The sequence below is a fragment of the Hippoglossus hippoglossus genome, chromosome 23, assembly GCF_009819705.1.
Source record: "Hippoglossus hippoglossus isolate fHipHip1 chromosome 23, fHipHip1.pri, whole genome shotgun sequence".
Lineage (NCBI taxonomy): Eukaryota > Metazoa > Chordata > Actinopteri > Pleuronectiformes > Pleuronectidae > Hippoglossus > Hippoglossus hippoglossus.
The window spans coordinates 11,050,769-11,077,080 of NC_047173.1; the positions used below are offsets into that span (position 1 = coordinate 11,050,769).

At 41.4% G+C, this 26,312-nt stretch overlaps 2 protein-coding genes across 9 annotated transcripts in view; one reads left to right on the plus strand and one right to left on the minus strand.

Moving 5' to 3' along the window:
* The window catches only part of cacna2d4a (calcium channel, voltage-dependent, alpha 2/delta subunit 4a), a 75,462-nt gene that overhangs the window by 24,457 nt on the left and 24,693 nt on the right, over nucleotides 1-26,312 (minus strand). The gene's annotated exons all lie outside the window — the stretch shown is intronic.
* lrtm2a (leucine-rich repeats and transmembrane domains 2a) lies at nucleotides 1,135-25,030 on the plus strand. The gene is made up of 7 exons (XM_034578983.1): nucleotides 1,135-1,848; nucleotides 8,707-8,899; nucleotides 19,171-19,400; nucleotides 19,691-19,816; nucleotides 20,335-20,423; nucleotides 20,704-20,861; nucleotides 22,134-25,030. Exons 2-7 carry the CDS (start codon nucleotides 8,821-8,823, stop codon nucleotides 22,652-22,654), a joined length of 1,203 nt encoding a protein of 400 aa, XP_034434874.1. The 5' UTR covers nucleotides 1,135-1,848; nucleotides 8,707-8,820; the 3' UTR covers nucleotides 22,655-25,030.

The window sequence follows — 26,312 nt, forward strand, 5'->3', positions numbered from 1 at the left end:
CCTGACAGGGACTAAAAGTTTTGGTTTGATGCATTATGGAAAAGACTAGTCTCTCATTTAGGCCCAGCAAGCCATGCCAAATGATTCACATGCACATTATCGGCACAATGTGTGTGTCAACTATGATTCAGTCCATAGAGGGAAGCAGCCAAGTAATTATATGCTGTGTGCAAACAAACACAGAGTCCCAGCTTCCTCCTTACACCCCTTTTACTCCTCTACCCTCCCTCTTTCTGTCTGTCACCTTCTATACAGACAGATTTTCACTGGTATCATGCAAAGGAAACATTTTTGCTTTCTCACAATGATTTTTCTCTAAACACACGACACACGCACTAACTTGGAGAACAATACATTGACTCATTTGCCTGGGATCTGACCTCGATAATAGTCCAGATCTTTATTCTTTATAAAATTTAACATTTTACCTTGTGGGGACCAGAGCTTTGTCCCTACAATGTAAGTAATTCAAAACCACACACATTCTTAAATGTGTGCTCAAACAACCATATGCATGAACACACACACACACACAAAGCCAGCCTTTACGAGAGCTGCCACAGGGAATAGATTGAAAATGAAAGCCGAGTGAGGGAGACGTGAGGAGAAAAAAAAGGAAAAGAAAATCGAGGGAGGAGAAAAGCCCATGAGGCAGAGGGAGATTCTCATCTTCACTGAAATCAGATGATCCCTCCCTCTCTCCCTCCTTCCCTCCACTGCTACAGCTTTCTTTCTCGCATCTCCTTCTCCTCTGCCTCCCTCTTTCTCTTCCTTCCTCCTACCTTTATCTTTTTTCAACCAACCTTCTCTCACCACCTCCCACTCTCTCTTTCTCTCCCTCTCTACTTTCTCCTCACCCTCCCATCCCTCTTTTCCTCCCTCTCTCCTACTCCTTCCCTCTATCTCTCCTGGCTTTCACTCGTTCGTATTATCAGTCTCTCTGTATTCCACCTCCCTCATCCTCTCTCTGTCACAGTGGGAGAGCTGCAGGCAGACAGAAGCAGCATACACTAATGTTACTATATTTGACAAGACACACACACACACACACACACACACACACTCACACACACACACACACACACACACACACACACACACACACACACACACACACACATTCTCCTGCCACATGCACGACTGCACACACATATAGAAAAGAAGACAGGGAGGTGGGGGCACAAACACACACACCGGAAAGACAACCCTCAAGTGTACATGCATGGATAAACACACACACTCCGACGCGTGCTGAGTGCAGGAATCACAAACATAGCGACACACAGAAGGGCTAGCGCGTGACGCCAGCAACCTAACGCCGTTGTCTCTCTCTCTCTCACACACACACACTCCCTCTCTCTCTCTCTCTCTCTCTCCCTGTCTTTTTCATACACACACTCACGCCTCTCAGACGCACACGGCAGCACACAAGCCAGGGAGCAGGACGGCGCTGGACGTATCATTCATACAGGGAATAGATCCGAAGAAAAGGATTAAATATCTCCATCCTTCTCCCTCTAAGGACTTTATCCTCTCTTCCCTACTCTTCTGTCTTTAAGCCTCTCTTCACCTCGTTTTTTTCCTCCACAATCCCTCATTTTTCCACAATTCATTGGTGGGTTGAAAGGAAGCCGGGGGATTGTCTCCATACAGAAACCAGGATTATTCTTACAATTTTCATTTGACCAGGATCTTGAATGTATGGATATCTTTACCTGAAGGGGACAGTTTTTCTTCAATGTTTTGTCCTGTGAGAGATTTTGTAATTTTGGTATATTTTTTTTGGGGGGGGTGACTGAAGGCAGAAAGCTATAAAGGCTGGTGCTGTCTGAGATATTTGGTCAAAAGGTAAGTCTGTTTGTGATGTTAGTTTGCCTCACACACACACACACACACACACACACACACACACACACACACACACACACACACACACACACACACACACACACACACACACACACACACACACACACACACACACACACACACACACACACAAGACAATTCCTCATAACTGCTTCTCACCTTATTTACGACTGGAATTAAAGATGTACTATATCACCCAAATCAGACTGCAGTCGCAGAAAGACTTCCCTTTTTTTCCACTCAAACAAATGGGTATTTTTAATGGGGCTAAAGGTGCACGCTTCCAGGATTTGACTGGCTTAAAATGTCAGACGTTAACCTGTTTCCTGGATAAACACAACACACACATTCATGGGAATTGTTGGTGTGGTTTTGGGGCAAGGCTCGCAGAGGTGGGCAGCAGGAGAAGGTGAGAGGAAGGTAGTTTATTCACACATAAGTAGGAGTGTATGTTTCATAGGAAAATCAGACAGACAGGACTATCATATGATTTAAGTAGAAGGAAAAAAACATAATAATTAGTGTGACAAAGGCAAATAAAACCTGCTATGCAACCGAGATATTTATGGCTTTAAGATTAGAAAATAACAACATTCCTTTCGTTGCATAAACAGTAAATGTTCTGGTCTCAATGGAAATTTTAATTAGCTAGATATATTGCAAGTTACATGGTATAGTTTTTTGCCACAGCTATAAAAAACACAAAGCATGCCCAAAAGGTTTCTGTAACTTCCAGGTTAAGGTTTGTTCTTATCTAGCTCTCGCTGGTTGAATGAACATTAAAAACACACAAATGTTACGTGGAATAATATAAAATCATATGAGGGCTAGTAGTCAATATATCGAGGATCTCAAAACATTTTGCATCTGGAAATGTTTTCCTTTCAGTGGACATGTATGGTAAAGAAAAGTCTCTAAAGTCTCTAAAACTCAGGGTGTCATGTGACCTGCAGGTCCAAATTTGGCCACCACACCGCTACTGTATCTCTGGGGGTGAAGTTGATCACTAACACCAAGTACAGAGCGGCCAAGGTCAGAGCTCATACAGCAGGTGTAACATCAGGGTGTTCTGAGCTCAACTAGTGCTACATGTCTCCTGCTAAACCTCCACATTCAATACAGTGCAATTCATGTGATCTGTCCCTCTTGCTTAATAAAAGCAACTATTTGGAGCTAACTTATATACAACTGCATAAACATATTACTTTGACATGATATAAAGCTACAGTGGTTTAAATCTTATGTCATTTTAATCAATTTTAAACCCTCAAAAGGTTTTAATTACATGGTGCCCTGTTGATTCTCTTTCTGATGCTGTTTTTAAACGGTTGTAACACTTAACACTTAACTCTAACCCTGTTTTAAAACGTGTTTAATAAAAGTATTTAACTGTTCAGTTATTATGTAATGATATACTGGGCACTCCACCTTGATGTCCCCAAGGCTCCGGTGGCTCACAATCGGGTAAAATTGAAAAATAATTGTTTTATTATCCTTCATGTAACGTAGGTGGATTCTAACATGGTTCCAGAGAACCAAACACTAACTGGTGCTGTGGTTAGTGCAGCAGTATGGCGTGTCTATTAACAACATGGTTAACACCTCTCATCAGACTGACAGCTGCTGTGAAACTGCTCATATATTAATTTCAAACAGACGCATGTAAACAGACTCTGTGATGCTACTGATGCACTTAAAAGACAACGTTGAAATGACTCATATGACCCTTCTACTCACAACAACTATATCCGAGTTTGGAGTCAAATAAATATTTAGTTGTAGCCCTGATCTTAGGTTGGTCTATTGAATGGTCCTTGAATACTTAATATGTACATTTAGGCAACCGACCTTATCAAAAGTACTGCAATAACAATGATGCTAAAAATACACCATGCTAAATACAAAGTATAAAATACAACTTAGTTAAATACGAATTAGCTGTCATGTTGCCAAATCATTTCCCCATCACTTTAACATAATTAAAGTTCACATTAACCACAATATTTCTCAGGCATTTTCTTTCATACCTGATTCATACCATATCTGACATATGACCTGTGCCCTGTACATGTTTGTGTGTAAACAGTTAGTGTATTTTTGGACACAGGCACACTAAACTGTGTGTGTTTATGTAATGTATGTGTCTGCATACATGCATGCACATGTAACTATATATCTGAGCATATTTTTGCACCACGTGCCTGTCAACACATATGTGCCTCTATTCATCAAGCAGTTAGCATGTGCCCAGGTGTGTGTGTGTGTGTGTGTGTGTGTGTGTGTGTGTGTGTGTGTGTGTGTGTGTGTGTGTGTGTGTGTGTGTGTGTGTGTGTGTGTGTGTGTGTGTGTTGCCCCAATCTCCCTCCTCTCCTGTGTAAGAAAGCTATTAAAAATTGATTTAGGGAGCTTGGCTGCCTCTCTCTTCCTTTGTTAGCAACAGTACACAGACACACACACATTCACACAAACACGTGCACCTTCAATAGCAGGTATGAAAAAAATTTTTTATTGCAAATTGATGGTTTGGTTTGTTAGACAATTTGACATTGATAGACCTCTTAAATAAGGCTTAATCCGCCCAACCACTGTGTGGGTGTGTGCGTGATTGTGTGTATGTGTGAGTGTGTGCGTGCATGCGTGTGTGTGCATGCGTGTGTGAAGCTGTGGGTAAATGACTGGGCTGCGTGTTTACAACTGTGATGTCACTCATTCACACACCACATGCCTAAAGTCCCCGAAGAAGAGAAGACAGACAGAGACAAAGACACACATATGGATAATTATCCTATGGTGCACAGGTAGATTTCAGAATTACAGCCATATTGATTAAGAACTATGAGTCGAGCCAAGTAGGCCTGTCACAAGAAAGATGAAGCACACTAAAAAACTGGTCTAAGTAGGCAAATTGTGCGAAGACAGGCACACATACAATTTCACACACATACACTCGTGCTGAGTACAGCAGGTTTTAAGCTTCTCCGTAATGTTGTTTCAGTTTTCCTGTAATTGATGATCGTTGATTAACATCTTTTATTGTTGATTTAGTACCAACACAACAGTAAATGGCAGTGCTGTACATTATCCAGCTGTTGTGCATTCATCATGTACCTGAAGTAACAGTGTTTATGTCTGCACTACAGATGCCTTTTCACAAAACACACATTCGACTGTAAACACGGCTTGTGAGCCATTCGATCAACGTTCACTCTTACATTGTCCTGTTGACTTTGATGCAGAGCAGTGATAATGCTCAAAGATCCACACTGGACATGACTTTGCTAGATCACAAAATATAAATTTCTCCAACATGAAGGAAAGCGGGAAGATTCGTGATTCACTATTAATAACCTCTACCTACATCAGAGGGACTTATGGTACAAAACTCCAACAATCCAAGCTCACCACTCACAGCTGGTGGTTTCTGCTTTGCTATCTCAGCCCCCTGGAGTGTGGTAAATTTTTTTGGAGGGAAATGCACATCAGAGCTCTGCACCAAGCCTCTGAAACACCCTGTTGAGTATAAATCCAGCTTAAGTGCAGACAGGAAACAATTAGTGGAATAAACAGGAAGATAAAAATAGGATGGAAAGATGAGAGGATTGAGAGGAGGAACAGAGGAGTCCAGAAGAGGGGAGGAGGTGTTACATGATTCCCCGTCACATGCAGGGGACACTTGGACACCCAAGTATTTACACGTGTGTGCACAAATGTGTGCATGTGTGGGCCTCTGCTCCCCCCTGTGTCCAGGTCAAACTGGTAAAAAAAGCTTTCTGAGAATAGCCTGACAAGAAGGGTCGCCACCACAGCACCCATTTAACGTAATGGGGACTGATGGCCGAACAGTAATATGTGGCTGCAGAGGTGACCTTCTGCTACACCTCCAATACATCATTTAAAAGGACAATCGCAGCATGACTGCACACATGATGGCATTTTGGAACATTTCACCATGTGTACTGATATTTCTCCTGTACTGTCCACTTTAGATTCTCTTGTGGTCCTTTTCCATCCACTTTTCTTCAATTTCAAGATATTACAGTCCAATGGGTTTATCAGTTGGCCAATAAATATCAGCAAATAGGAGCCTTTCACGGACAAATCATGTTTATGTTTGCCCAAATATGAAAACTTTTATTTTACAGAATAGTTATATCTTTTTCATTCAATATCTATATATATTGGTCGTATTCGCGCTTTCATTTTTATTTATAGTAATTTATAACAAAGTTTATGGTTAAGCTTTAAAATATCGCAAAGGTTTGATAACAACATCTTAGGAATTGTTTTTTAGTAAATATATTGGCCGATCAGTATTTCTAATTTCTTACTCCCTAAAATCTGTATCCACATCTACCTCGAAACGTCCAAATCAGTCAGGCTCTAGATAATATAGAAAACAATTAGAAGCCAGTAATACACATCTCACATGTGACTGGGAGGCCAACAAGCAATAACCACTTGGCTTTGAACCCGATATGAGCTCCGTTCACCATTGCAGAATCTAGAACCACTGAGTGATGTTACTTTCTGCTCATTAAGCAACACCCTGCTTTCCAGCCAAACTGTTTTCCTCCTCACAATAAATAAACATAAAAAAACAGCCAACATGCAAACCGAGGCCAGATTTATAATCCCAATGACCAAGGAGCAATTAAAAACTGATTTCCCAAAGCTAGAAATGTCCAGAAATTGAAATATTTAATTTCATTACACTTAAAACTAAGGAACAATAGCATTCATTTGGATGTGTGAAGAATGCTTTGTGAAACATTATATTCGTCTACGAATGAGGAACAGTATGGAAATGCAAAAAAGTCTCTGTTGATATCACTTCCGCTTTTGTTTATACCAACAGTAAATTACCATTTACTTAAAAAAAGAACAGCTCCATTGTGCAACTATATTTCAGTCTAGAAATAAACTCACAACACCCAGTGAAAGGGAAAAGGAAAACATGTACAGCTTGAAATTCAAGCAGGAAAAATAACCTTCATTCTCAGCTGCCCGTCTGAATCTTTCAAAATTAAGCTTGTGTGCTCATTTGAAAAGAACAACTCATATTTCCCAGCAGACCCTGGCTAATGTGACTTTAATCACATGCAGGAAATCCATCTGCCGAATATCCTCGCTACATGCCTCTGTTCCTTTGTCAGGAGAGGGAGAGAGGGGATAAGAGAGATGGGAAGGAGAGCGAAAGACCTGTTGAATATTGAAAGATAAAGGTCATAAAGAAAAAGAAAAATGACAGAGGAATAAGTGTAGGAGAGAAGAGAGCGGGAGAAACTGCTCTTGGAAGAGAGAATATAAAGAAAAAAAAGAGAGAGCTCAGAGATTAGACAAGTGTTTTATATTTGCCTCAGTGTCTGGCAGGTACTAATAGCAATAATGATAACACAAATAGCACCACTGGGGTTCACATACACAATCTGTCTCACACACACACACACACACACACACACACACACACACACACACACACACACACACACACACACACACACACACACACACACACACAATACAATACACTAGGAAGGTCGTGGAGGAGAATTTTAATGTCCAACCTGTGTTCCTAATGCACTTATTTTAACCTCCTCTCCCCTTCAGACATTTCCTGCCTTGTCTATATTTTACTATCCTTTCATCACTGTCACTGCACAAGCATTCACAGAGTGCAAACATGTGAACATTCACCTCTATTTACAGTAACTTAATGGTAAAATGAGCCGTGCAGGAAAAAGTCTGCCCTTTCTCCATAAACATTGAACAACACCCTTATCGGATTAGTTCAATATACTCACACGCAGCTCATTGGGTTTTCACAACACTTTGGGAAGATGCAATCCAGCTTTTGAAAAAAAAACTTGGCCCAGGGGTTGTGCCAATCATTAATCCTGTGATATTAAGGTTCCATTCCGTTTATTTATCCCGTGGTTATTTCAAATTCGTAAAACTTGATTTTACTTTAATGTCATTCCCTGAAAAATGTAAGTGAATGTGCGAAAAATGCCCTATTTGCAATGTTGAAAAAATGTCCTTCAACCGCACCAAAATTGAATGGGTTCTTTCGAGGCCCAGGCTCCATAATTGTTGATTTTCAATGTGTGGCAACAGTCAGATACCATCATCTCTAAAAACATCTGAATTTCAGGAACTTGATGTTCTCTAGAGGCGACATCCTTGTAATTGTTTACTCAGCAAGCATCGGATTCAGCTCGGGTCAGCTGTTGCTATGTTACCTTCAGTTATTCTGCCAAGAGTTTTAAGGGTGTGAGCTGAACTCTGCTGCCTCATGACACTTTCTGCTTTGCTCAAGGGTATTCTGGCAGCATCGCAAGTGCAAAAGCACACAACCATTTATGTTCCTCTTCAATCTGCAGTACATTCTGCTTATTCTCACGCTTTATATCTCTCCGTATTTTGAGAATTCTACCTTTATACTCCTTACATTATGTTTTCCCTTCATCACTCTCTCTCCCCTAATCCTCCCTCTTTCTGTGTCATTCTCTGTCTCTCTCTCTCTGTGTCAGACTCTGTGCCAGACAGTGGCGGTAGGGGGTCTGTCTGTGGGAAAGGCAAACTGATTGTGTAAACTGCCAACGACTTACACATCTATTATTAATGCCTATGAAATACCGGGGGGCCATTTGTCATATTTGGGCCCATGCACAAACGCACACACACATTCACATTGTAAGCACACATGCTATGTTAGACACAAACACACACATCGTACATGTGTATGCGTATGCATGTATGTATGTATGTATGCATCTATGTATCTTTGTCTAAATCTGTCTGCTGTCTGTCTCACTTGTGTCTTCTCTCTCTCCTCAGGTGTTTTGGTGTACCTTTTCCCAGTCGCCGCCCTAGTGGAGGCTGCAGGCATGGTGGCTTGATGCCCCCATAGCCCCGCTCCTCCAACAGAGGAAGGCTACAAAGCTCTGTGTCATGCCCCCCCACACCCACCCCCCTGGCGGGGGCACTGGCCTGCCCCTGTCCAGTGATGCCTTCCACTTGGCCAGACCTGGTGAGTCAACAAAAGCCTAAAAAGCAGATCAAGAGAAGAGAGAACCTGACAAGAGGAGAAGAAACAATAGTCGTCCGTTTCTTATCAACTCGGCTCTATTTTATTCTCATCTATTGTACTCCTAACTACGCATGAAAGGAGGAACACTGTCTGTTTTGACAGCTGCTAATGTCAGCATGCCCAGCATGCTTGAACACACGCATACACCCCACACACACCCCCTCACCTCTCCACACACACAAAGGATGAGGGCATTGAGAATGCTGTGGCCATGTGCCAGGTCCTCCAGTGAAATGCCAAATTACTGTATACATTAATACAGCCAGCGGTCTGTAGAAACCAAACAGAGTAGGTTATTTGTCTCCATTTTCCTACAAATCCATTTTTACCTTTCTCATTCCCTGTACAATTCCCCTTCTTTACTTCAGTCCCATCTTTCCTTTCCTCTTCTCCTTTCCTGCTTTATTTTTCTCTACTCTGTCACATCAAGTTGGTCCAGACGCTTCCTCTGCTAATAGGCGAACGAGAGAGCTCCCTCTCTGCATTTCTCTCCTCTGTTATACATCTAATATAACTCAAACATACACTGCATTCTCAGCAGAAAATAAATGTTTTTAGAAAAGAAACAAGGGACCATAAAATGGGGATCTTTGTCCTCCTGTTTAAAAGGTATTGTTCCAGAGGCGTATGGCAAAAACACCCCCACAAACTGCTTTGTAGCACGAGGACTCTAAATAACAGGGCAACGCTATGTGTCAGAACCTCCACACACCCACACCCCTAAGTCGATAGATACACCTCCCTGTGAGCCACTCAGCCTCCCCCTGTCTCTATCCCACCACCTCATACCTCTGCCTTTTTTCTCTTCACCTGTCCTCTACCTACGTCCTTCCTTCCATCTCTGCATTAAAAATTCAGTCCGATTTAATTCCAGTCTTTGCCTCTTACTAGATTTCATTTGATTCAAGTTGTATCACTAATAATATCATAACAACAATATTGCTTAAGTCTTGAAGGACTAGGAACTGAATTAATCAAAATGTAACACAATATTTCCTCTCTCTGTCTCTCTTCAATTCAGTAAACTTTATTGACACAACTTCTGCATTATCATTATTGCAAAAATGTTAACTCAAATTCTCATATGCTTTATCACTGTCTCTTGCAAAGCTTGGAGGCTCACTAATCTCTGCTATTCCCCCACACCCACACGCACTGTCACACACGCACACACACACACACACACACACACACACACACACACACACACACACACACACACACACACACACACACACACACACACACACACACACACACACACTCACACAAACAGATCGAGTAGCTGGAGTGTGCACATAATATGAGTAGAGAGGGGTATAAGCATCCCTTTAATTCTGATTTAATGACTATGTCAGATGACTACAGTACTTAGAATCAAATAATCAAGGGTGCTTTACCTTCCAAAATTGAGGAAGGTCATTTAGAAATTAAAGAGACCGGCGCTAATTCGGTGCAAATGTCTGAAATGTCACAAAACTCAAAGGTGTGACAGAAAACAGATTGAAAAGAAAAATGAAGTGTTAGTATCCTTCAGTGTCAGACACTGTTGGGTCATTTTTCCAACTAATGGCTGTGAAACTATGATGGAGTTTTGTCACCTACGTGGGACAGAGAGCGATATGATTTTTCTCAAAGGTTGTGGAAGAAAGAATGTTTTATGGTTGTTTTTGAGTGTCAAAGCCAATTTGAAACCACTGTGGCTGACAGCAAATGTTCTTGTGCCAAATTATAAATAAATGTATGTATCTCCTCACAGTTCATTGCATTTATTTCACAAAAATGCCAATATAAGTGGTTTTGAAATTGGGTGGTTTTCAGTGTCTGCTTTTATTCATCCGAGTAAAACCAAATACTTCTAGTGATATAATAAAGATACTGATTTATTATTATATTCTCCTTTATTAGGAGTTTAGAAGATAAAACATGAAGCTTAACTGTAGCTTGCAAGGTTATAAAGACTCCTCTGTCTGGTGTTCATCCTTTCTGTTTAAAATTTACAAATAAATGTTGGTAATCCTTTAACATGTTTGTTGCTTTCTGTCGTTCTAACAAATACATTTTTTGCATTTTGCTTCTGGTAGGTAAATTATATTTAAGAATCTCCCTGACGATCAATAGTTTATGCTGAAGGATAAACACCATCCAGACATTTTCTCAACCATGACAACCTCCGTTTTTCTCGTTACAAAGCATGAATTATTTAATAACCATCAAGGTATAACCCATTACAAACCCTAGGAAGTTCTGGAAAGTGGTACTAAAATATCTGAAAGCTAAAAACAAACGGTCTCAACAGGCTTAAAAGTGAGAGAGAATGTCAAAGAAAAAAACGGCAAAAGGTTAAACTGAGAGCAAACTAATGACAGAAAGAGTGAGACAGAGGAAGCAAGGGAAAATATGGAAACAGTGGGGAGTGAAGAGGAGGAGGAGGAGAGAGGTGAGATCAAAGCGGTGAAGTGAACGAGTGAAACACTGAGGAGAAGAAAGGATGGAGGAGGAGAGGCGAGAGAGGAGAACAGAGAGGTCTATGAGCGACACAGAGACCATATGGTGCCTCTAGGCCTTCACGATCCCAGCAGACTGTCTCATCTGACACAACACACACACACACATTTGAACACCAGAAAGTGTGCATTCATTCCTATTCACACACACACACACACACACACACACACACACACACACACACACACACACACACACACACACACACACACACACACACACACACACACACACACACACACACACACACACACACACACACACACACACACGGATCATACTGTGTGTGAGAGTGTGTTCATGTTACATTCCAAAACAAAGCCGGCAGATTAACTGACCACATAGCTTCTAATCAAAAGAGTGACGGGGAAAGTGACAGAGAGTGGGGGTGAGAGCAGTGAGGATTTGCTTTGAATGGAGACCAACTGCACCAACTGAGGTTAAAGCATTTGATTTGGAAAGGAGCCATAGTACAGTGACTAAGGTTGTAGCATTATGCCTCAGAGCACAGCTGTAATACAGCGCAGTGACTAAGGAAGCAGCATAAGGTTTAGAAGGGAGCCACCGTGGGGCGAGAACCCACTGTGGTGAAAACTAACATCTCTGTCGGCCTGCAGCTGCCAGGTTGTTAAATCGAGTGTTTTTAAGACATTAGTCAGCTGTGGGTGTGTTGTAACAAACCAAATTCACTGCTGCGTGGTTAGTACCTGGTGGCACTTTATAAACACTGCCGGGATGTGGGGTTTGGCATGGAGCCACAGCAGTGTGACACAGTGTGTTGTCTATGTGTAGCATTAGGTTTGGAGTGCAGCCTGATCCGTTCACATAGTGTTATATGAGACTGGGAGTTAAGCAGAAACTGGAGTGACAGCTTGTTGGCAAACAATCGACGGCATCTGGCTGTATGTGATAACGTAACCGCTAAACGAAGGGTTCAAAAGTATGTAAAGGAATTGCATTGATTTATTCTTACATTTTTCATGGCATTGACATTGAGATGGATTTTCTACTGTTCTATGGAAGTGATATAGGAACACAGAAATAATATCTTCTATCTTCTGTCAGGGCAGAGTGGCTCTGACCCTTTAACCTCTTTAGTGGATGAAGTAAAGTGTTGTGGTGATTTCACGTCAGCTTGGTTATGAGTGGTTACGAGCATTGTGTGGGAAAGCTTTCCACTGCTGAGGTGACCTTGTACTATAGTGCCAGGTGTACACGATGTATGCAGAAAAATACATGCAGATGACTGCAAGCACAGTACACCGGGTTCCTTTTCTCTTCTCAAGTAACCACAGTTGAGTTTTGATCAGGTACAACAGGAATGTGCAACTTAGTATTGGCACATTTTAAAAGGACATTGGCAAGGTTAAATCTGAACAATACTCTGCACCACAAACAGCACCACTGCAGCCCAGCACTTGCTGCATGATACTGACACAGAATTCCACCATTAAAAGCTATTTCAGTAAGGGTCTGATATGACGCTGATAAGCTATGATGGTCATAGCAAAGCCAATTCCTGTAATAAATAGAAAATTACACACCAGGTTGTCACAGAAAACGGCTGATAATCGTTCTGTATAACATAGTTATTTGAGATGTGTTCGATTTGCCTTAGTGAACTCTCCACAAGCCTCTGAAAAGGACATAAGCAAGATAAGATATCTCAAGCACTGTGCAACAAAGGTATCTAGTTAAGTCAGACTAACTTATTTTATTTAAACAAAAAGAATAATTTGATTTCATTTGCCATTTATATGTTGTAACAACTTGGCAAAATGAAGTAAATAAAACTAACTTAAGTAGATAAACATAACCCTAAAACCTTTTTTAAAACAACCTACTTCTTAGGTTCTTCTTATCAACAAATCCGTTTACAGCTCAATAAAAAAGCTCATAAAACATATTTGTGGATGTGTGCGTGCATACTTTTTGGATCAATACCATTTGTCTCTCCATCCCTTCTGAGGAATGAGTGGGCATACATTACGACCTGTCAAAGATCCAACACAGAATCTATTCTAGTCACACTGATGCAAATGTGACATCAACGCCAAGCGTCCTTTATTTTATCCTCAGATTCTGAATGTACTCAGCCGTTTGAGGGGTCAGTACAAAATGATGCAACATCCATCAAAGTGATGGTGTTGCAGTGAAATCTGTACCTGTTGTTTGCCGAGACTGCGGCTTCAAGTTAGGCTTTACTGATAACTTTTTTTTTTACAGAACTTCTTTCCACTTTATCTCTCCCTCTCTTTGTCTTACCTGCCACTCCCGCTAATTAATAGCCACTATCACAAAAATGATGTCACTGCATGTCACACACTCCCATGGGCTACGCTGTTGTGTGAGCGAGCATGTGTGTCACTACATATTGGTACAGATAGCACGAATTAGAGAGGCAGATCGGCCTACACGTTACCCACTCGCCCCTCCAAGTCAAAATAATGATTCAATCTCACCGATGCAGAATTAATGAGAAATGGACAGGGGGGAGGCAGAGATGGAGAAAGAGAAGCTGGTAGAAAAATGGACGAGCGTTAACACAGAGGGAGGAAAGAGAGGGAAAGATGATGGCAGAAATAGGGGGCGATAATTGGAGGTGATCCCATAGGGAGAGGAGGAAGAAATAATGTACAAAAATCAAGTTTGGAGACAGTCTACTCTTCTACTTCTCTTCTTCGTCTTTGCTCTCCTCATCACGCTGTCAGCAGGAGTACAGCCTAAACCCCCACACCGTGTCTCTGCTTATCCTCAACTGCTGTATGTGTGTGTTTGTGTGTGTGTGCGCGACCATGACGTCCTGTGTGCGAGTAAGCGATTATACACGGTTGTGCAGTGAGGCAGAGAGGTTGTGCGAGTGAGAGAGAAGAGATAATGTGGTTAAGGGATTGAAATTTGATGTGAACCAAAAAAAAAACTTATTTCCCTATTCCTCCTCTCTTCACTTTAACATCATCTAGAGCACTTGGTTGCTACGGTAACACAGCATTACATTGTCAATGTTGAAATAATGTGGCGGTACTGCGGGGACCTTGGTATTATGTGTGTGTTGTGCTTTTATACTGAGATAGTGAAGCCATGCAGTGAGTCATCAATGGAGGCAGGATACAATACAGTGGATATAGAGATTCCAAGACACATGCACGCACGCACGCGCAAACAAACACACACACACACATACGCACACACTGGCTATTTTCCATCTGCTACCTAAATTAGGTCTCAGGTTTCAGTGGAGATCAGATGTGTAACAGCTTCAGACACATCACACAGAAACTGTTGCAGCTTTAAATACTTCCCTAAATACCTTTGACGTTATCATCGCTACAATTGAAACAAACTGGAGCTCAAATGTCACTGCAAATACTCGACCATGTATAGAATATAATACGTTATCAGCATCAGCTACTCTGCTAACAAACCATTGGAAGACTGAACAGTGTTTTTTTTTTATTATGATTGTTTATTAACAACATTTTGGATGATCTGGCAATTTAATAAAACTAGATAATCGGATCTAAGATTGCAGATTAATCAGACAAATACTTTAGATATTTAGGACATTTACAACACTGAGATAAAACAGAGAAATTCAGAATATTGTCACATTTAAAAAGCTATAAAAGTCTAGTATTAATTAATTGACAAATTAAGTGTTGAGTTTATGCTGTTTTTGTTGTTATCTAGATTATGGTATATTGTATGTTGTATCAAAAGTCATCCCTAGACTCAGTGTTGCAGCAGCAGGATAGATTTGTGTCAGACTCTTGCAGAGCATTGAGTAAAACATTTAAGAGTTAGAGAAATACAAGTGAGTGAGTCTGTTGGATGGAGGACAGCTGGTCATTCTAGTAACAGGATAGCACCAAGTCTGCTGCTTGCAAGGAAAACAGCTTGGCCCCTGGTAACATGCAACTGCGCTCAGTAACAGAAGTGTCAGTGGTGATGACATCATAGCCGGGTCCGGTGTCACCAACTTGGGGCCCCTGGATATAAACTTACAGACAGCTGAGGCCCCCGGAGCTGTCTAAAGGAGTTGCCTAGGAGACAATGTCAAACATCACATGTCATCTTATCCCAGAAATCGATCTATCTATCTATCTATCTATCTATTGTGATAAGAGTGGCCTCTTGCCATGATCAAACAGGAACAGCATTTTAATAGCGTGTCTTAGTTTGTTTCCTGTCCCTAAAAGCATTGCCAGCCTACATTTGCCCTAAATGGCAGCACTTTTGACATCATGTGTTTTGGGATTCTTATAAAAGATTCAGTCTGAAGTCTGTTTGGACTGAATTAAACTGCACAGAACCACTCAAACGTATTTGGACTGAACCGCCCTATCTTGCTCCGACTGTGGCCTGCATTTTTCCTTCTGGTTTGGCTGTGTGGAGCGCCACAGCGGAGAGAGGATCCGGAGCAGCTAAAATAAGCGTTAAAACAACAACCACTTCCTCCACGAGAGCAGCTAAAACCACTCATAAATGTTGGAAGATAAGCTTCAGCACTGAGGGAGGCAGGGGGAGTTAAAATGTAGAGTAGTGAAGGGAGAAGAGAGGAGTGATGAGGAGGGGGGGGGGGGGGGGGGGAGTGAGGGGAGAAGAAGAATAACTTTACAAAGATGAATGGTGCAGGACACCAACCACAATTTAAAATGTGACATGATATGAGTAGGACGCAGCAAAATAAACACAATTTCTCGCTCTCTGGCACTCTCTCTTGGTTGTATAACATCGCTACTACCTCTGAGCTACATTGTCCACACAAATATCGTGCTCCACTCTAACTTTTCTGACCTGTGCAGCTAAATATCTGCCCTCCAAAGCACTTACACTACAAAGTAAGACAGCACCTGACTCTTCAGGACATTGTAAAATCTCTCTCTCATCCATTTATGAAGGGGAGTAAATTTTTCCCAGAGATTAGGATTATACCACGGAATCGAGCAGAAAGGATAACGGATACAGGAATAGGAGAGAGTCCAGCACGGAGATCTTTCTCACGAGGCCCCCGTCTTTATTCTCTGAATTTCTGGTATGGAATGTGTTGGCTGTGCAGTGTTCTGGTTGAGAGAGGTCATCTGCTGCCTGGCAGGTAAAAAGAAAAACTGTCTGGGAAAAGATGCTATTCTTAGACTGTTGTCAGTGTGTGTATTCGCAGAATGATACAATGGCATTTCCCGAGATTTGCACAGTGTTACACTCAAGATTTATCAGACATGGAAACTCAAATTTCAAGTTTCAAGGATGAATGCGATAAATATGATTAGATCCTTCTCTAAATATGGAATAATTTCCCAGACTATATATATATTGGCATATTTATTATTTTTAAAAGGGTATATATTATTACCCATGGGGAGCTGAGATGCATGAAAATAACCCTTTAAATAAAGTTAATAAAAATAACTCCTGGTAACCTCTTAATGGACTGAACAGTTAGTTGATGTTAATCCAAAATCTTGCTTTGAAAGAAATTGCTGCTCTTGCAATCCAGAAATGACACTGAAATTTATTCCAGCATTTTCATGGAAGAAATGTTGACACGTAACAACAGGAAAGGTGTAAATTAATAATGGCTGAATTTTACATTTAGCTGCTCTAATGTCAGGGTCCTAATAATGCTGGCTCTGAATATCTGCAGCAAAAAAGACTTTTGTAGAATCAAAATAAACTTGTAATTCTTGATAAATGCTTTTCTTGTCCGAATACTATGCAGAAAAATAAATACAGACAGGCCTGGAGTTAAATCTATTGCAAATCTACTTCAATGATTGCAGTAAAAATTACAAAAGCAACATTGTACCAAAAAGTTACTTCTCAACTCATACTGCTCTTATTTCCAGTCTGACTGCATGACATTTAGCATAAATTAAGCTAAAGTCCACCCTTGATGATTTTTTATATTTTCTAGATTGTGAGACGTGTTACTCGAGAAAAATGTTCATTATGCAATCACCCATTTCTTCTGATATCAAATCCATCCATCTCACGTTCATCACAATTTATAATTTATTGTTTTTAACATATTGCACTTCGGACTTGCCAGTAAAGGGCTATTTCACAGTGTTTCATCACAGTCAGAGCCAGACAGCCAGGATGTGTGTTGAAAGGAAATTAAGTCTTGATTATGAGAGGAGAGGAAAGAGAGAGAAAATGATTAGTGGTGAGAAGCAGATGGACCACCACACGCTGTGAGAAAATATAACAGAGAGCGGGTGAGACATAGTGTGACAAAAGACAATGGCACACTGAGAAATAGATGCTAACAATATGCAGATGATGCAAGTGATGATATCTGCTGGTGAAGCAAGAGAGGCTTGTCAGAAAGTGAAAAGTGCTGCGTCTGTGTCTGCAGTTAAGACAGTGTCGTTTTCTTAATATCACACTTTGTTGGTGCTTAACACCCACCCACCCACCCACCCACCCACACACCCACACACACACCCACCCACCCACCCACACACCCACACACACACACACACACACACACACACACACACACACAGACTCACATATTCACACATAGAGATAAAGCATAAGGCGTGCTGATAAGCCATTGGATGGAAACAAAGTCAGCCACTGTAACGAGACACAGGGGGAATACACAGCAGCGCCGAGAGATTCAAAGTGAAGGGAAATGAGAAAGATAAAGAGACTCAAGTGGGAGAGAGAGAATTACAGAATGTAGAGATGGACCGACAGGCACAAAGGCAGAAACACTAATACAAATGAAAAAATTAATAAATTAAAAGACCTGAATTTACAGAAGGAAATCAAAACAGAAGTAAAAAGAAAAAACATATATTATTTATTTAGAACGAGAGGAAAACAGGGACAGCTACAAACGCTGGAAAAAGAATGAAAGAGGCAGAAACCAGAGAAAGTAACGAGCCGAGAATGAGTGGAAATATTGGAATGGCTGTATAATAAAACAGAGGGGATTTCCCTCATGAGTGTCACTAAAGAGACTGCTGTGAGCTGAAAACACACACACACATACACCCAAACACACAAAGACAAAGACAAAAGAAAAGACAAAGACAGACACACTTGCTCATGAACACAAGTAGAGCTGTCTTTTGGAAAAGCCATAGCTTCATGACTGCAGAATAGACTGTTGCCATGAGTAGCACCTAGAGTATACCACACACACACACACACACACACACACACACACACACACACACACACACACACACACACACACACACACACACACACACACACACACACACACACACACACACACACACACACACACACACACTCTCTCTCTCTCTCTTTGCTCTGATCGTTCAGGCAGTCTGCGGCTGACATTTGCAGAATAGCTGGAATTTAAAAACCTCAATCAGACAAACGGTGACGACTCTGACCCTCGGTGCAGGTTCGAAGTTTTACCATCCATAAAAACACCCTTTGAAAATGGAAATTTCCGATGTAATTCTAGTATTTATACAGCATATCAGAACCATAGGAATGTATTTTATTAGAACGTTACTGGTTTTTCATCCCTCTCACAGTCAGTTTCTTTACTAGAAAAAGTAGTCTATCAAATGCACAGCAATACATAACTGACTAATTGACTATTTTATATCCAGTGTCTCTGCTGTACTCATCACTGTACAATAACTCACAGGAGGAAGTAAATAACCATGTTTATTTTCCTCTCTTCTTCTCTCCAAACCCGTCATCTCCCTCAGTCTTCCTCTGTGTCCTCTGCCTTCTGGCAGTACTGCTGCCACCGGCCTCCTCCTGCCCTCCTCCCTGTCTCTGCTCCTCAGATGGTTTGGTGGTGGACTGCGGGGGCCGGGGTCTCTCCTCCCTGCCTCCCCTGCACCTCTTGCCACCCGGGAGCCGCTCCTTCCTGCTAGCCAACAACAAGCTCGCCTCGCTGGGAGCCTCTGCCTTCGCTAACCTCTCCTCTCTGGAGGTCTGCATCCCATTGTTTACTGTTGCCAGAGAAACGTTTCTTGGCCTCACAGTTAAACATGTTGTGGGTTGTTGTGTTGATGTTGTCTGTGGCGTGTGCACTGTTTTCTGCACTGACCTTGCAAACTGAATTTGAGAGCGAGAGTCTCATAATGAAAACTCTGCTCTCAGTCTAGAAAGTAAAGCAAAGTTGACATTCAGTTTTCAAGTCTTATCTTTAATAAGAACTTCAGCTAATTGTCGAACATGCAAGTATGTTTTAAAGTGAAGATATTTTTGTTTGTGTTTCAGGAGCTGGACCTTTCTAATAACTATCTAGATAATTTACCAGCTGGATTATTCAGAGACATGTCCAACCTTACAAGACTGACTCTGCACAACAACTCATTAACAGGGATGGAGAGAGACCTCTTCCAGGTGAGCACTGTGTATAATGCATCTCACTAACAAGACCAAAGAGCCTTTTTTCAGCCAAGACGTAGTTTGCAAAATTTTATATTGTAATTAATGAAAGACCTCATCTCAAAAAGCCTGTAACATGCACATTTAACTTGTATAAGGCGACATTCCATCTAATTACTCACTCACTCCAATAAAATACTTTGTTAATAGTGCAGCATCAACTCCTGGGTGAGGCTCAACAAACTGTTTAGGAGTAGCGCCAAACCTGAGCAGATATGCTGACATGACTGGGCTCCCGTCCAGCTGATAAATTAATAATGAACCATTTGCTCAACACTTTCATCCACTTTTATCTGAACCAAGGCAGTGTGTAGTATGAGGTTGTGTCAGGACTTTGCTTGGGAACCTTGATTTTAAACAAGATTAAGTCATCAAGTGATCCTAGCTGTGCACTGGGGAAAGACACAAAAAATAACCGTAATGTAGTGTATTATACTGAGACTCGACAAACGAAACTACTGATGTTTCTACAGGGTTTGGGGGGCCTTCAAAGTCTGGATCTGTCCCTGAACGGACTGTCCTCTGTTCCTCTGGGGCTACTGGATGAGCTGCAGAGCCTCAGGTAGACACATATCGACACAAACATTCACATTTCTTCATTTTAACATTCCCTTACAGAGCCCCAGACCAACACTGGAGTATGATGACAATCCCAGATTGTGAACATCATAATAATCCTACAATGAGAAGGTCAATCAGATTTTTGAGAGTGGGTGGATTGATAATAATAGCAACAGGGTGATGTGAGGATGTTAAAAAGAAGGATTTCCAGTCTACAGTGTGAGCCTGAGATGGCAACTATTACCCAACAGTAAATTAATTATATTGTACTTATTCCACAGGTGGCTGTCTCTGTCGGGCAACCGGCTCCATGGTTTAGAAAGGGCAGCGTTTGAGCCCCTCGCCAACCTGCAACATCTGGAATTGGGAAACAACCCCTGGGAATGTGACTGCAACCTCCGCGAATTCAAACACTGGATGGAGTGGCTGCTGTACAGAGGTGGGTGCTTGACTTCTCTTACAGCAGCTTTGAATAGGGGTGTGTTTGAATAAGTGGAAAGCACAAGAGGGCAAAGAAGTCATGAGTTAGTGGGCGAAAACTAGAGAATCCAAGTTTACCTCAGAGGCAGATGAGTTGTGCTTTTCCATTTCTGCATCCATTGTGCTTCTAGCGCCAAAATATAATTGCACTGGTGTCTGAATGCACATTACCACGCTCATTGTGCGTTTGTGTCCAGTGTGTGTTACCCCACGTGTCTCTGCAGGCTGTAAGTACATCAGATAACCACAGCTGCTCTCCGCTCTCTCTTCATGTGTAAAAATCTACATTCACCTCAGCGCCTCGAGCCTCAGCTGCCCCGCTAATGAAGCATCTCTTCTCTTTTCTGCTCCATTCTCCTCCCTGCTTCATTCTGCTCTCTTCTGCTTTGCTGGGCTCCGCTCTCCAGCTCAGTTCAGAGACAGGGACGGACACACAGCGGCGGGCCTGATCATTTAATAATCACCAGCGCAGCGGGGAAAACTACAAGGAGGCATTTCATAGTTGAACATGAGAGCGTGGCAGTGTCTGTTAAAAAGAGTATAGATGATGCACGATGTGTGTTATAGGAAATAACACAAATCACCGAACAAGAGGGAAAAGCTTAGTGACAGCAGCCTGTGTTGACTTATGTCTGCTTCAAACCACTTCAAGCACACACAGCTGGGATATTTGGGGATATTTGGAGAGAGAGAGCTGTGTTTGAAGAAGGGATTCTCTTGTCACACAGGGACAAATGCATCCGGTGGCTAAATACCACTTTCTTCATTTGGTCTTTCTACGATCCTCCGTCTTCGTCGCAATGATTCTGATGCTTAACCTGTCTGAGGGCACGGACCAGTGGTTGTCTAACACGTGACCGTGAGACAAATACTACGTGTGGAGGCAAATGAAGCATGTGATGATAACAAAGTACATCCCCCACCCTACTGTCACCCTATGGGAATTAGTGACTCAGATGTTTCTCTCTTCCGAACACACACTAGAGCTTTGCTACAGCTAGGTATGTCATCTTATGAATTATAGAAGAGCTTAGTTGAGGCTATCTTCAACTTAGTGTGGAGGGCACAGCAAACTCTCTGTGAGTGTTAAGTGATTCATGACTCATCCTAGATTTGGCGTAACCACCCGCCTCACTGTCTTTTTCTCTCTCTCAGTTAATTGGTAGTACTTTACAGGCACAAGGCATTTAATAAATGACCTCTCCATGTCCTCTTGTCTCTGTACCTCTAGGGGGGAAGGTGGACGCGGTGGAGTGCACGCTACCGAAGGATCTGCGTGGGCGAGACATCCGCGGTGTTCCAGTGGAAATGTTCAACTACTGCCTCCAACTTGAGGACGAGAACGGAGGAGGTGAGAGTTCCCGTACTGGACAGAAAGGAGGTCCACCCTGCAGCAGGAACGCTCTTAACCCCAGTGGGGCGACACCAATTACTGACAACAGCGTCAACACTGGTGATGACTCCTCTTCAAACACAGGAGGTGGAGGCGCAGGTGGGGAGGCACCATCGGATTGTATCCGCGCTCGTTACAAGCCTGTGAGCGTGCGACGCGCCATAGGCACAGTAGTGATTGCCGGTGTGGTTTGCGGCATCGTTTGCATCATGATGGTTGCAGCTGCGGCCTATGGCTGCATCTATGCCTCCCTGATGGCTAAATACCAGAGAGAGCTGAAGAAAAGGCAGCCGCTGATGGGAGACGGGGAGGCAGACGGGGAGGACAGGGAGGAGAAACAGATCTCCTCTGTGGCCTAGAGGAGTGATGGGACTGAGGATTGGCGTGTCAAAGGTGAAGGTTGAAAGGGTGATAATTTAAAGGGCTCAAAGAGGAGAGAGATGGAAGAGTTTGCTTCATGCACATAAGACAGTTATGGTATCTCTCCCTCTGACTCTCAAACTGGCACCTTTTTCCCACTTTCTGTCTTCCTTTCTTTGTCCTCTTTCTATTTTTAACTCTCAGTCCCTCTCTCGAACAAACTCCCTTGCACACATACCTTATCTGTTCCCTGATTTTCTCTACCATTTGGAGACATTCTCACTGCAGTATTTGCTCCCAATCATCCGTCCAACTCCTACCACCTACTACCACTTGGCCAAGAGAAAAAATTTATTGGTAATATAATATAATACATATCATTTAAGCTATTACAAGACACTTGTGGTCAGTCAGTATTAGTAAAAGGTGGATTGAATTTTCAGGGATTTACAGTATATTCAGTGGTGTTTGGACCAATATTCATAATAATGAGAGGAATGCACGGCTTTGGTTTTGTTTGTATCTTTCTCCTCCTAAACTTTGACAAAGCCAGTAGTTTCTCCAAAAAAAACAGGACCACAAGCCAGGACCCTTCACCTTTGTCTGGCCTAATGCTCCTCTTACGTTCCTTTGGACCTCCACATCCCAAAGAAACAGACAACACTGGAAAACGTGGAGGAAACAAGGAAAACGTTTGTGGATAAACACAAAGAGATGTCATTTAAATAGTCAACACCTCTTGAAATGGGGATACTAAGATTATATGTTGATAGTGAATTAAACATGGACTCCCCCATGTCTCTCAAGACTTATTATGGAGGTTTAATGTACGGCAGGAAACAATCTGCATTGATTAAATAATTCATAATTTGTGGATGACTAGAAATAGACCCTGTCTGGACCACGTCTGTTTCTCTCTGGATCTTCTCTGGACAAACAACATCCCTCCAGTTTGGAGCTGATAGGTGCATGAGATTCTACAATGGATGTCATTTATCATTTCAATGGCGAACAAACCACTTAACTGAAATATGAATTTTCCTGTATTTGTCCCTTTTATTCAGAAAAAGGCTCTTGCTTATTTGATGCTCGTTAAATGATCACGGACAGATTAAAAGCCTGGTATCATGGCGAAATAGGTGTCAAATACATTTTCTGGTATGACTTGGAGTAAGCTTCGCTCAGAGATGTCTTCACAATTGTTTGGATGAAGCGATTTAAAGGACCACAGAATATATTTTAAGGCAAATGCTCTTTGTTCCGAGATCATTTTCAGACTGATTTCACCCTCAGAGGTTAAAGTTTGCTACTGTGGCACGGAAAAACTATCTCAGAGAACCCTGTCTCCTGGCAAGGACTACAACAATCCATCTAAGGACTACAAAATTCAGACTCCTGCACTTTATTTCCCTAATCAGTTACCCTCTGGTCTCCCTCTCCTTCTCCCTCCCTCTTTCTAAGATGGAAGATTTGCCCAGAGGGGTTATAATGAACAAGGGATTAAACAGAAGACGCTGCTATTTTTTACCCCACCTCCTTCTTGTCCCTTTATCTCTCCATCCATATTTCCATCTAGTGCTATTTATGGAAAGTTGTTCACACTTCCTTAAAGATTTCCACCTTCTGTCTTTCTTTTCCCCTCCCGTATGCCATGTTGTTGTCCCTTGTGTTTTCCCCAAAGGATCTGCAATATGCAATGGAAGTTGTGTCACTTTAACTTGAAAATGTACTCACTGCCAAAGAGTCCTTGTGTTATCTACTTAGCAATCACCTATTTAAATCTGGTCAAATCTTCTCAATGCATTTACAACAAAAGCCAGCTGATTTGATTTACATAAATATGTTTTCTTGAATATCCTAATTGATGCATTTGAAATGTTTATTTAAAATCTAAAAAAATCTGGCTTTCATTGCATATTGCTTCCCAACAGTAGAACAATTGTTCCCTCTCAACTTTTAATTGGCTGGAAAGTAAACTCATATTACTAGTGTGTTATCTTATACATGGGTATGATACAGATAAATATTAATATACTAGTCTCTACTATGGTGTGTTGGCCCAGCGATCCCCAAAATGTTTTTGACGTGACTGTTCATGGGTTTTTCTGTATCTATTCATGATGTTTGTCTTTTGTTGTGTTTATAATGTTGATATTTCGTTTTTTGGTTTTAAAATCTCTGTAATGTTTGATTATTTGTCGTGTTATATTTTTGTTCAGTAGTTGGTAAAGTTTCTGCAGGAGGTATAGAAAGAGTTTGGCCAGAGCATAAAAATGGCCCCTGTTACTGCCTCATCTCTGAAATTAGTATATTAACTTTACTTACTGCATTAAATGACATACACAGAAGTAACCTTTTTGTATTATTATATATTTTTAATCAATTTTGTAGAGATAGTTCTATGTCCTTCAAATAACTTATATTATGCTTGATGCTCAAGTTTGATTTACGATCATTTGATCAAACTAGTCCATTACTGATCAAGTTTGCACAAATACAAAAGATGAGGAAGGAACATGTGATATAAATAATATAAATCAGGGTTAGGTTTGAATCAACATTTGGCATCGCGAGAAATGTGTGAAAACCTTGTAAAATTATGTTTTAGAGGAAATTAAACAAGGCAGTTAACTTCCCAGGGCTGTAACGTCTAAACTCTTTCTATACATGTAGAAATGTTTACCTCTCACCCCCTGGTCTGCAGGTCTCATGTTGTTGGTAGCTAAGTATCTTAGCTAGCTGAATCCTGTTCCAATAGCTTGTGTGTGTGTAAAGAATAATAAATTATAGTTTGCTACATAAAAAAGCAGCAGCCATGTTGACTGATGGCCTCAGAGACTGCGTTGCCCAGAGATCTATGGTGTGTTGTGTTATTATGACGATTGTGATTATGACGATGATAGGATGATGATGCTGATGATGATGATGAAGCATTTCCTGGTCAATATGCATTGATTTAAATAAAAACATATCACACTTATGTAAGATTTAAACAAAAAACACCTATTCTTTCAAAAATGATCAATGGCAAAATATAAAGAATATTCAGCCTAGGAAAATTAAAGGTTGGTAAGGTTACAGACTAGATTTTGGACAATTTACACATACACTATGGTTAATGCTATTAAATAATAATAACATAATTATTAGATTTACACACACCAAAATGGCGTCATATAATATTTGATTTCGGGTCCTTTCCCATCAACAGTGGAGGGAAAATATTGATTTGCAGTAAACAAATGACATTTTTGGTGTCAGAAAATATGATGTTAGTAGATAGACAGAAGCAGCCTCAATTGAGAGCATAAATCAGTGGTGATAACAGCTTCTCTGTACACAATCCTATTTGCTTTGTCCCCTGCTCTCCATCTCCTCTCACCTTTTCTCTGTTTGTCATCGTCGCTGTCCTCCCCATCTCCTCTCACTTATCTTGTCTCAATTTATCTTTCTGTCGTCTCTTCTCCCGTCATTTTTTTTGTCTTTTCACCTTCTTTTCTCTAATCTCTGCCCTCTTTGTCCTGCCTCTGTCTGGTCTACTGTGTTTCTTTTTTCCACTTTTCACCTCCCCTCTATCTTACCTCTTTTTTTCTGTGTTTTTCATCCTCATCGCCTGCTTTCTCTCCTCCTCCTGACATGCCCACCATGTCTCTCAGC